Source organism: Octodon degus, unplaced genomic scaffold (genome assembly GCF_000260255.1).
Source record: "Octodon degus isolate 3935 unplaced genomic scaffold, OctDeg1.0 scaffold00069, whole genome shotgun sequence".
Lineage (NCBI taxonomy): Eukaryota > Metazoa > Chordata > Mammalia > Rodentia > Octodontidae > Octodon > Octodon degus.
In genome coordinates this window covers 7,953,526-7,966,373 of record NW_004524645.1, presented here as the reverse complement: position 1 = coordinate 7,966,373, position 12,848 = coordinate 7,953,526, and the positions used below count along the sequence as shown (strand labels likewise).

The following is a 12,848-nucleotide window of genomic DNA, read 5'->3' as shown; positions in this document are numbered from 1 at the left end:
TCTCACTACCAGATCAGACTCATAGTGATCCGCCTGTTTACAGCCTCCCAAGATTTGGGATTACAGGTGCATGCCACCATACCCAGTCTCAATTGCTGTCTCAGCACACCCTGGAGGTGGGGCCAGCATGGTAGGCCCAGGGATTGGACTCCAGGCCAGTGGGCCTGCTTGCAGGCACTTTAATCTGCTGAGCTATTTGGTTGACCCTCTTTGTTTTTTTGGAGACAGGGTCTCACTAGGCAATTCAGGTTGTCCTTGAACTCAGGATGATTCTCCTGCCTCAGCTTCCTAAGTGCTGACACTATAGACATGCATAACCACACCCAGCCTGTGCATATTCTGATTTATATTTTCTTTCCAATATGTCACAGTAACTACCTTTCAAGAGAATTATAGTTTACACTTTTCTAATGAAGTCTAATAGGTCACAGCAATACTGAGTGTTTTAAGTTTATTTTGAAAAATGGGCTCTTTGGGACTTGGGAGAATTGAGGAGTGCTTTAATCTGTCATTTTCAGATAGTTCCACAGTTCATCATGATGTTTAGCTAGATAAACAATGTCACTGATCATCAATCTTAAAAATGAGATGGAGGGTAGGAAGGGAAGGAAATGAAAAGGGAGTTAAAGGAAAGGAAGATTGAAGACAAAATGGAAATAGAGCTTTTGTGAATGGGGAAGGGAAAAAAGATTCCAGGAAGAGGAGGAAAAAATAAAAGAATTAAAATGGGTTATGTGTGTGTACAAATCCCTTATGACAAATGTGATCACTATGTACTACAGTCATGTGCTAAAAAAATGTTTTTCAAGTCCCTCAGGTTGGGATTTTACCCATAAGACACCACATGACTTGAATAAGGAAAAAGTTGAAATAGTGCAGTTAAACAAGATACTCATCCACAGATTTTGAAACCATGATATAAATCAAAGGAATTTTTTGCCCCTAGTACTGCAAAAAAAAGGAAGAATTTTTTTTTTTTTTTTTTTTTTTTGTGGAACCAGGGATTGAACTCAGCCTTTTGCACTTGCCACAGAAGTGCTTATTTTACTGAACCATCTCCCTGGCCCCAAGAATTCTTTTTAATGAGCATTTTAAAACATATATCAGCCACTTATTCCCTAAACAAGATTAGTGGATTTGTACAGAGATCAGGCACTAAATCCAGGTCTGTGACCTTAAGGTTAGCATGGACCATCCTCAAAATTTGTGGTGGTTATCAAAATTGCTTCAGAAGATTTTTTTTAAGACTAAACTTTGGATTCTGAAATAATTTTAGATTTACAGAAAAGTTGCAAAGATGGTGTAGATTTTTCTTGTGTATCCTCCACCTAGCTTTCATTGGGCTAACAAAGTTTTTAAAGGTGCTGATGGCAAAGCCTTGGCTCAAACTCATAAAATGAGAATCCCTGAGAATCAGATCCAACCTGCAGTATTCCTTCCCAGGTCAACTGAAGATAAAGACAAGGTTGAGAACCTCTGACCCGAAGCCTTTCCAAAGTGTAGCCACTCAAGCAACAGTATTGCCACCACCAAGTCTCTAGGTCTAAGTCCATTCTATGGGTAGTGTACATTTACATGCTGACAAAGCATTGTTACAAAGTGTTTAAGCAATTACAATTTTAAAACGTGCTTGTGGTAGCCAATAAATCAGTAGTAATTTGTTGTTTAGGGGTGAAATTGCTAATAGTCTTCCATTAATGATCAATGAAACAAGGCTGAAACTGTAATAAAAGAAAAACAGATTTGGTAACTCTGTTTCATTTCCTTCCTCTTGCTGACTGTTTTATAATCACTTTAGTTTGGATTAAGCCTACCATCAGAAGATAGAAAGAAGAGCAACTTATTGGGCAAAAGATTACTAAGTAAAACCATTGAAATCAATATGTCAACTATTTGGGATCACATGCATGATTTTTTAAAAATTTGTGTATTTGGTATAGGGTTGAAACCACACAGTACACACATGATTTTAATTTTGATTTTTTGCTTCTCCAAGAAGATAACATAAAATGGCTCATACAAGAATCAGCCAGTGCAGAATGCCTATTAGAACTAAGAGCCAGTCATTCTTGAGCCTAAATATATCCGCCTAACAAGCTCATTACCAGGTTTCTACTTCTGTTGAATTATTAGTACTTCCAAGAAAGTGGTTGTAACTTCATGGTTCTTTAAAACTATGTTTAAAATTATGAGACAAAGTATGCTTAAATAACTTCATTTATTTGAGTAAAACTTCATTTTTATGATGAGGCAAGTTTTATGATACATTCAGTGATTTTAATTCAATCCAGAGAATTAATATTTTCTCCTGAATTTTCATTGTTGGAGACTTTCAAAATATTTCTGAGATTGAATTGAAATTTGAAAAGCTGTGATCCTCTTGTGTCTATGTGGATGTTGTTGGATGAAATTTTACCTCCATATAGTACAATTTAATTACCTTTCAAAAGTTATTTGGCTGGTTTGATCATTTTTATGCAGAACCAATATTGTCAGAAAATTTTATTTTGAAGATTACATTGGACACAAAGTAGCTATACAATCCAAATAGAAGTAGAAATAAATGTTTGTGCAAAATGAAATTGACAAGTGAGCCTTAACAGAGAATCACTGCATTTCAGAATTGTTAGGGCAACTAGCAATTATTCAGTTTCACCCCTCAATTTCTTAGATGAAGAAGCTATGGGGAAGCCACATAAATTCAGTGCTCATGGGCCAGTGAGATAGCTCAGCAGACTAAGTGCCTGCTTAGGCAAGCACAGAGACAGGGGTTCAGGCCCTGTCCCCTGCAGCACACACCATGCCAGCCTTACCCAGGGGCACAGAGCTCACCACCAAGACCAGATGTGGTGGTACACGCCTGTAATCTCAGCACTGAGGAGGCTGAAAACAGGAGGATCACTTTGAGTCCAAGCTGCGCGGTGAGACCCTTTACCAAATACACACACAGAAAAACACATAAAAAAATAAATTCAGTGATCATTCCTGAAAATTCACCCATGCTCCTGAAGCTTCCCCCTCTCCTCACTCCCAGAAAATTGCTTTGATTCAAACTTGACAAAGAAGGAGAGCCCGCAGTTCAGAGCTCTCTGAGCTACTACTGAGGTAGCCCTGCTAAGTACCCATTTCTCTGTGGCTATCAGTTTCAGACGGCAACTCCTTGTGTGTTCCACCATGTCCTCTGAGCCCTGGAATTGTTGTCATACTCAGCCATCTCGACCCCTGCTTCATCTCACCCACATGTCTTCAATTTCTTCCAAACCTCTGTTAGCTCTTTCCTTCAGGTTATAAACAGATTCAAAGTTCTCCCACCTTGATTGAGAATGTACACACACACACACACACACACACACACACACACACACACATCCCGGCACAACTGGATCTCCAGGCAAGATGATCTTGTGGATTTGTGTTTTGAGAGGTGTTCTTAGTCCATAGAAAACAAAATGTAGTAAATGATTGTAAACTTCTGTGGATGAAAAACATTTGTGGGAATGGTTCTCACACCACAGCAGTGCAGGCACAGGACTAGATGTGAATCAAGGAGCCAGAGGACATCAAAAATTCAGCTGCAGTAGGCAGTGAGCTCCACGGATGCATTGTGTCAGAGCCATGAAAGAGGAAAGAAGAGCTCTTGCTCATTGTTGCTTGGAGTTGCATCTCCTGTGAAGCTGCTTAACTAGGGAGGCACAGGAGGAAACAGGTACATACTTCCTTGTAGTCTGAATTTAAACTGAGCTGACCCTTATAAATGCTCAACAGGATTATGAATTCAGAGCCCATGTAGTCAGAAGGACGCTGCTAGATAATTTCTAAATGATGAGGAAATAATGAGAAAGAACAAAAAAAAACTCCCAGTGAAGATGAAATTACTAATTTCCAAAGCATGTAGAGATCATTATTACTGAGAATGCAGCAATGTAACTAATATTTGAGATAATAGATCTTAAACCATACCTGTGAGGTTAAAATATAAAATAATTTTGAGAAAATCGTTAAAATAACTATAATTAAGAGCCTCAATGATACAAAAAAGGAAAATATTCAGAAATTATGAATAGCAAATTAAGAAATTCTGAAATGAAAGAAAACGTAAACAGGAAGGAAATGAAGTACAAATACCTGAAATCATAAGTAAGGTTATTAAAATGAAAAACAAACTCTAGACTACACAACTGGAGAATTAATGATTGGGAAGATGGACCAATTAACTTAATATAAGATCTTAAAGATAGAGGGAGAAAGTAGATAAATATGAAAGTGCATTTAAGAGACAGGATGATTAAAAGAATTCAACATATGTCTGGTAAATATTTTTAAAGTAAGATAGAGATTGTATTATAGATGGAATAATGAAAAAGCTAATAGCTAAGAATATTAAAGAACTGAGGAAAAACACTAGGTGGTTTCAGATTTAAATAGCTGGGAAGTTGTCTGTTGCAACTTTTTAACTCTGCCTTTGTAGAATGAAAGCAGCCCTAGTAAATATGTAAATAAATGGACATGACTATGCCCTGATAACACAAAACGGCAAACTAGAGGTGGACTTATCTCAGGCCATCAGTAGATCCTTGGTCTATAGAACAACTATTTCAGGCTTTCATGTGTATGTTTCTAGGCCTTCATATATCCATATCATAAAAATATATATGAGAATATTTATGTAGATATGAGACCTACATCTCTCACACACACATAAGTTGGACTACACTTGCTTTTCTGAGCATCCACCTTTGGTAAACTTTGGATTTTTAAATAATTTTATTGAGAAACAAATAGTAATGAGACAGTTTCAAAATGGATTAATAGGACAGCTTCAATACTTAATACATTGCATATTGTTGTCTTAGTGGTTATTCATTGTACAAGATGCAGACATGATATCCTGTCCACAGACACTATTAGAACAAAACTTTCTGTTCACTGAATTAAGAGAATGTAGCTGCATATCTATTGTAACTATTTTGGATATACAGATACAAAATGGTTGTTCACTTGTATCCCCCTTCCTTGTTTAGTTTTGTCAGAGAAGGGCATTCCATTGTCATTTAAATATTATAGGTGCGTAAATTCAGCAAAATATTCCAATATAGTCCAGTAGTCCATAATAGTAGTGGGTTTTCCATAAGACTAGCAATGTTAGAAGTTGTTAGCTTGAGCCTTTTACAGCTCAGCATATTAATATGGCTTTACTTTTTATACTTCATTTTTACACTTTTCTGCTAGATGGTTAAGACCAAGATAAAGCAAGACCTATATAACAAGAAATGTAGCTTTTGTATCTGACAAGATCAGTCAAATCCCCTCAGGATTTATCCTGAAACCCTTTACCACAGGTTGTAGATCCTTTGTCAGTGTCAGCCTTGTGGATGAGTTGCGGCCATTGCTTGACCAATTTGCTCTCTGTGAAAGCCTGAGAGAATGTTTTCTCTCCATGTGACTCTCCTTAGGCACACTTTAAGTCATTGATCCCATTGCTCTGTGGCCCCATAATCTCCTTGATCAGAAAATTTGGGACACAACTGAGTCACATGATGTTACAGTATAGGTTCTCCTATGTCCAGAGTCTTCACTGATCTTGAAAGGCTAGGGCCAAAATGTTGGCTGTCTTTGCAGCCCTTCTTTTTCTCTAATTTTTGGCCTGAAATCTTAGGTTGGTAACCCTCCAGAAGAGAAGCTTATTGTTATTACCTTACAACATAGGCAGTTGAGCTTAACCTCACTATCTGTCTGAATATCAAACATCTTAGGCATAACTTGGAACAGGTATTTTCCATCAAGTATTGATATGTTTACCTTGTTTTTTCCTATTTTTTTAAATATTGGACACCTTTGAATATCCATTATCCCACTTACAAAAAATCCTGTTTCCAAAATAACTGATAGGGGCTGGCCAAATAGCTCAGTGGAGTAAAGTGCCTACAAGCAGGCGCAGGGATTGGGGGTTTGATCCCAGGGCCTGCCATGCCAGCCCCATCCTGGGGGCACACTGAGATGGCTATTGAGACTGGGCATTGTGGTGCACCTGTAATCCCAGCCCTTGGGAGGCTGTAAACAGGAGAATCTCTACAAGTCCAATGTATGTGGTTTTTTTTTTTTCTTTGTGGTACCGGGGATTGAACTCAGAACCCTGAGCTTGCCAGGCAAGCGCTTATTCTACTGACCTATCTCCCCAGACCCACAAGTCCAATCTAGTAGTGAGACCCTGAACACCCTGTAGACCCTTCTCTAAAATATAGGGAAAAAATGCTTAGGACCAAAATAACTGATAACGGAAGCAGATTGTACCTGTTGTTTTCAAGGGGGCAATGGAGGAGTGTGTACATCACACTACTCAATGTAAAGCCTCATGGAAGTCCTATTTGTGTGTCTCTGGTTTCCTCCCTGCTCTTCTCCATATAGCAGGCAGTGGATATTTAATTATCTGTCACCTTCTTCTCTCAGCACAATTCTATAGTCACATTTGTTCTTCATCTCTTGCCTCAGTTCAGCTCTAAAAGGCCTTCAGCTTGTATGTCCCAATCACCCACCAAAATGAAACCTCTATAACTCTAGGCTCAGCAGAAGAAAATCCTTCACCCTAGACAACTTATTATTTCTCTAGTACATTCCTGGGAGACTCATAACTCATTCTGCTCCAATATTTCTATACCATTAGTTCTGCTGATAATGTAATATTTCATTGTGTATAGATATTATTTATATAATCAAGACCCCAATTTTGAAAAAGAAGTTATATACTGAAAATCTTCTGTTGATTCTTCTTGTCTAAATCCATCCAATACAGTTGCATGTAGCAGCCAATATAGCCCATGAAACTGAGAAAGCGAATTTTCAACCTAAACCCCCCCAAAATTTCATGTTTTTGAAATAGAGAATGAATATGTTTTAAAAGAACAAAAAGGGGGCCAGGGAGATAGCTCAGGTGAATAAGTGCCTGCCTGGCAATTGCAAGGTCCTGAGTTAAAAGAAAGAAAGAAAGAAAGAAAGAAAGAAAGAAAGAAAGAAAGAAAGAAAGAAAGAAAGAAAGAGAAAGAAAGGGAAAGAAAGAAAAAAAGATGTGGGGGATTCTGGTCACCAGGGTCCCTGAACTTTTCTTTCTTGCATGATTATGGGTTGGGTTTCCAGGACTTTGTGTATAAATTTCCCAACCCAAAAATAGAGTTGGAGACATTATCACTTGTCACTATCACACAAGTAGTATCAATCAATTTGTATTACTTTCTTGTGGCTGGTATAACAAATCACATCAATCATTGTGGTTTAAAATAACAGGCAAAAATCCACAGTTAAGGTATGAAACTCAGAGAGCTTCATTTCCTTGCTTCTTTTAGCCCTTGTGGCTCCAGGTAATCCCTGGCTTCTTGCTGTATAAATTAATTTCTGCATTTATCTTCTAATTTTCTCTGCTCTGTTGGTGTCTCCTCCTCTGTCTCTTACAAAATGCCTTTTGTCATTGGATTTAGGGTCATAAGATTTAATGGATAATCTTATCTCAGCATCCTCCATCCTTCTGCACAGGTCCTTGTCCCAAATCACGTATCGTTCACAGGTTCTAGGGGTTAGAGGATGGACACAGCATTTGAACCCGACTGTTCAATTTACTACAGTATCCTTTGTAAAAGTTCTGAGCACCCATAAAAAAGCATATCCTCTGATTCAATCATAAATTAAGCAGAATGTGGATGGAACTTGCTAGTTGTCATTTTTCCTAAGGATTGTGGTATATTTGAGTAATCATTCTAATTTCTGTGTATATCTATTTACATTTTTAAGTGTTAGAAATGAAAGCTATCAAGTCAAATTTAGTAACTTGCTTTTCATTGGGTTTTCTTTTAAGCAATTCTCTCGGTCCCTGATAGAATGGTCTGAACAGCAGATTAGGGCTGCTTCAAGTTTGGAGGAACTACTGCGAATCACACACTCCGAGGACTGGAAGCTGTGGAGATGCCGGCTGAAGCTGAAAAGTTTCCCCAGTGTGGACTCTCGCTCAGCATCTCATCGCTCCACAAGGTTTGCTGCAACTTACTATGACATTGAAACATTGAAAGGTAGGTGTGGGGGGCTAGATGCAAATTCTTTGTCTTTATTGGATCATGACAAATGTACCAGTTCCTTCCAAAAGACTGAGCAAGGGAGGCACACTTCAGAGGGAGAATTAGAGAGGGTCTCTGATTTCATAGCTTTCATTTAATAGAGAATCCTGATTTTTGAAAGAAATTTTTGTTCCAGAGAAAATATATTCAATAGGCTTTTCAGAACTAAAACCAACACAAAAGAACACTTCAAAATATAGAAATAAATTTAAGTCAGTGATATGAGGGCAAAACAAACCTAGAAAGACCATTCTTAACAGAAAAAAAAAACCTGTGTTCACTTAAGAAATAAAACAATCTGGGACTTGATCAACAAGAATCATTCTGCTGCCACATATATCTCGATAAAGAACTGATAGAGTCAGTACAGCTTTCTTTGTTTGTATGAAATTCTGTGATTTTTTAGCAAAAGTGAAAAGTATACGTTGGAAGCTGGGTCATAACAATAGATACCGGCTTTCATAGGATAATACTGAAGGAGTAGTATATTCTAAAGAAAATAATGAGAACTCTGGATGAGAAAATGACACATATCTGAGTCTCCATACCTGTACTTCCTGCACCTGTGGATTTGACCCACAACCCTGACGCTGTATTAGGTATTATAAATTGTCTACAGACATGCATTAGTTATATGTAAGTATCACCCCATTTTTAATAAGATTCTTGGGCACTTGAAGACTTCTCTATCTATGGAGAATCTTGAAACTAGTCTCAGGATACTGGAGAATAATGGCAATTTGAAATAGAGAGAGTGATTGTTTCCTAGTGAGGTATGGAGTTTCCTAATTAAAATACGTTTTATGTATGTACTGAGCCATTAGGTGTGAAATGTCTTCCAAATACAGTTGTGTGGACCCTGATTAGGCATTATAACTTTTTGATGACACGTTGAGAGAACAGAAGAAGCTACTTCTTGCTTGGTTCATCTGGCATCATATATTTGAATAACATGATCACCTAGCAAATGATTACTTACCTATTACATAATTTTAACTGACCACTAAATCAGAAATATCATGTTTTTCTATCCAAAGTTGTTGCTTTCCCCCATGTGCAAAAATAATGATGACACTGCCCAGGCCTCTGTTGGCTGTGGAGAAACCTGCGCCTAGATGTGGGGGTGGGTGACGCTTGAGCAGCATGCTGAGCAGAAGCGGGAGGAAGATTCTTTGTGTTCATATGCAGGGCTGTGTCTCAGTGAGTTGTGATGATGTGAACCAAGGTAAGCATTTGAGGCTCTAGTTGTTTCTGCATGGCGACTTAACATGAACTTTCTAAAAATAAAGATGTCAATACCTCCTCTAGAGATAAAGGGCCTTAATCAGATTACTTACCTAAAGACCTGAGGTCAGCTTGGATATATTCTGGGAACACAAGTATTACCATCAAACCAAGTCTGAGTGACTTTTAAGTCAGTGATGTTGATGTTTTCTAAGGAGGAAATCATAAAAATTTAGGGGATTTTTCAGACTCCAAAACTTCTTTTCCAGTTATGTGAATTGTTAGCTGAACTGATTTACTATGTGACAAGCAGTAAATAATCAAATGAGTGTGTTACACTAATTGCAGTGTGTTACAACTCACCCTCACGGATTGCAGTAGTTCCCTGGGTGGTGGTAGAGAGCAGCAAAATTATGAAGCCTTTACGCAGACTCATTGCTCGTAATTGTTTGCAACTTTGATGAAAAATCTTACCTCTTCAACTTTCAAAACTTAGTTTTTAAAAAAGCGCAAGCAAATGGAATTCAACATTTAAGTAATGTTTTAAAAAATATTTTCATAAGCTCATTATTTACTTTTCAAAATGTCATGACTAGCAGTGAATTAAATAATGCTCTGATTAACACTTAATTGAGTAATTTATCTTATGTGTACAGCCTTCAGATTCTTTATGTAAATATTAATTATCAAGAATTTTATAAAGATATATCAGTGTAGAAGATTTCTAATATTTTCTAAAAGTTGGTAAAGTATGTTGTATATGCAGTGCTCCTCAGCCAGTGAAACATTGTCCTTTCCATTTTTGATAATTGGACAAGCAACATATGGGGGAAATCGAGGTTAAAAGTCTAAAAGGAAAAAGAACACATAAAAATATTTTAAGGGAATAGAAACTAGAGTCAGAACTCAAGCAATACATACTTCCAGCAGAAGTCCCCCTGTCCCTTCTAGTGGAAATATGTTCACATACATGAAAACTCAGAATAATCTGGGGAGGGATCAATTCAGATTTTTCAGGATAGGGTTAAAAATGGACAATTTTTTATTACTATATACTATTAGCACTAAATTTAACTGCTTAAACCAAATAATTTTTTGCATACACAATTTCCGTGGCTCCAAAATATACTTAGATGGGTTTTGCTGGAAGCGTTGATCAAGATGTCAGTTTGGCCAACAGGCATCTCAAGGCTCAGTTGAAGTAGACTGTGCTTCCAGGTTCATTCAGTAGTTGCTTTGTGGGACTCACTTCCTCACAGGCTCTTGGGCTGAAGGCCCCAGTTCTTCACTGGCTGTTGTGCCTAGAGACCTCCTTTTGTTTCTTGCTGTGTGCACCTTTCTAATATGCTTGCTTCATGAAAGACTGCAAGCAGGGACGAGAGAAGAGGACTGCAATCGTTTTTAATCTGACCATGCGTGTGGCATCCCACTAGCTCTTGTGTACTCTCTTCATAGGAAGAGGGATATGAAGTTCTGTCTATACAGAAGGGAAGGAGATCATGCAGGGTATGACCACCAAGAAGGTGGGGAGTTGCTGGGAGGTCTGTTTTGAAGCTGCCCACCACAAGAGGATTTTACCAATCCCCTAACATAAAGTCTAAAGTTTCATTCATGGAAAGCTGAAAATTTAAATGTTCTCTTTATTATAAAATGCAATCTTCCCCCCAAACAAACAAAACAGCCATAGGAAGGCTATGTGACATTGAATATCAGTGGCAAAATCTAACTTTGAAAAAAAAAATTCTTAGAGAAAAATCAAGCACTGCTTTACAAGAAAGTATATAATTTTTTTTTATTCCTGGAGGCTTGTTTCTCTTTTTCTTGTTTATATCAAATTAGCTATGCCCAAAACATTGCTCCTTAACATAAAAATGAATGGGCTTATTTCATCATTTTGTATAAACATCAGTATCAGGTACTTGAAAATGAGAAAACTGATTTGGAGCAAGATTGCTTCTACTTTAATGTCCATTCATGTGCTTGCCAGGTTTAAGTCCTACTAGAGATATTTAAACAGAAACATATTTCTTGATGGTGCTAAAACGTATCCACACCTGGCTTCAAGGAGGCAAAACACTATCCAGCTGTATCCTGTGAATCACTTGCTAAATAACATTTACATGCTATTTCTTTACATCCTTCCACTCAGTTTCTTATTAGTCAGCTGCTCCAGATGGATCTAATGTGATTATGTACAGAACACGATGTCCTTTCCCTAAGGGAAATGAAATATTGTAGGCAAGTACAGCATAAATGGGGACGAACACAAACTTTGGTTTTACTCTCCCACAATCTTTGATTAAAAAGCAAATCAACAGGTCTTGAGATGTAGCTCAGTGGTAGCATGCTTGCCTAGCATGTGTAAGATCCTAGGATCCAGCCCCAGCACCTGGGGGGAAAAAGCTTCTCAAAATAACTGCAATAAAGGCACAAAAAATGTCTACGTCAAGCACCCTGCCACATGGCCACATGTCAGGGCTCTTCTATCTACTGACCCCCATGGACTTCCTTTCTGTAGTTATAGATGAGGAGTGGCAAAGAACCCAGTGCATGCCCAGAGAGACATGCGTGGAAGTGGCCGGTGAACTGGGGAGGACTACAAACACATTCTTCAAGCCCCCCTGCGTGACTGTGTTTCGTTGTGGTGGCTGCTGCAATGAAGAGGGCCTCATCTGTGCCAACACGAGCACCTCCTATGTTTCCAAACAGGTATGAACACATCAATAGGTGCACCCTTTCCAGTGCCCTGGTAATGGTGGCATTGGCAGATATCATGGACCTTATTGCCAAGCACTGTGTCCAGGGCCTTATGTGCATCATCTCAATCCCAAACAAGGCATCCTAACCTTTGTTGGAGAAGAAACAGGCTCAGAGAGGTAAATTATTTGTCTAAAGTTGCACAGTTGGCAAATGGCAGCACTTAGATGCTAAGCCAAATCTGTTGGCCTTCAGAGTCTGGGCTCATTAGTGTCTCTGATTGTATAATGTCAAGAATCCGAAAGACACGTGGAAGTTACTATAACAGGATGTTAAAAGGAATGAAGGCTGTGTATCTGATAGGCTCTGTGTTGCTAAAAGGGCATGACTAAGGAAAGTTTGATGAAGTGTATAGACAGAGCTGGGGAGAGAAGAAAGGAATGGTGAAGCCCCTGTGACTAGCAACATTAGGGGAGCTGTTCCCACCCTTAAATTCATAAGGCCTGAGAAGGGTGCAGCTCAGAGGGAAAGGGGAATGGAGTGATGCTGGGCTGGCTGCTATCAGCCCTTAGCCCGTAGGCAATGGGGCAGGTGCTGGGAGAGGGAAGAGGCCTGGAAAAGCAGACCATGGAGGCTTGTGACCTGGAGCACAGAGCCTGGGAGGGAAGATAGCAACTCTGGAGGAGCAAAGGAGCAAGTCTCCTTCAGCCGGTGCGTAAGTTTTCCTTTCTATGGCTACCACATTGTTGTAACATGTAGTAAATGTTGCATATTAAAGCCATAATAACAAACTTAGGAAAACATTACTAAAAAGCTGCAAATCACTGG

The 12,848-nt window shown here is 38.6% G+C and overlaps 1 protein-coding gene across 2 annotated transcripts in view; it reads left to right on the top strand.

The window, feature by feature from the left end:
- The window catches only part of Vegfd (vascular endothelial growth factor D), a 37,775-nt gene that overhangs the window by 13,670 nt on the left and 11,257 nt on the right, over positions 1-12,848 (top strand). Inside the window, exons 2-3 of one of the 2 annotated variants that reach the window (XM_023719588.1) lie at positions 7,847-8,054; positions 11,842-12,032. In XM_023719588.1, coding sequence (XP_023575356.1) covers positions 7,847-8,054; positions 11,842-12,032 — 399 coding nt within the window. Of the gene's footprint in view, positions 1-7,843; positions 8,055-11,841; positions 12,033-12,848 lie in introns of both variants that reach the window. The other variant, XM_004635071.2, reaches the window with a different exon arrangement.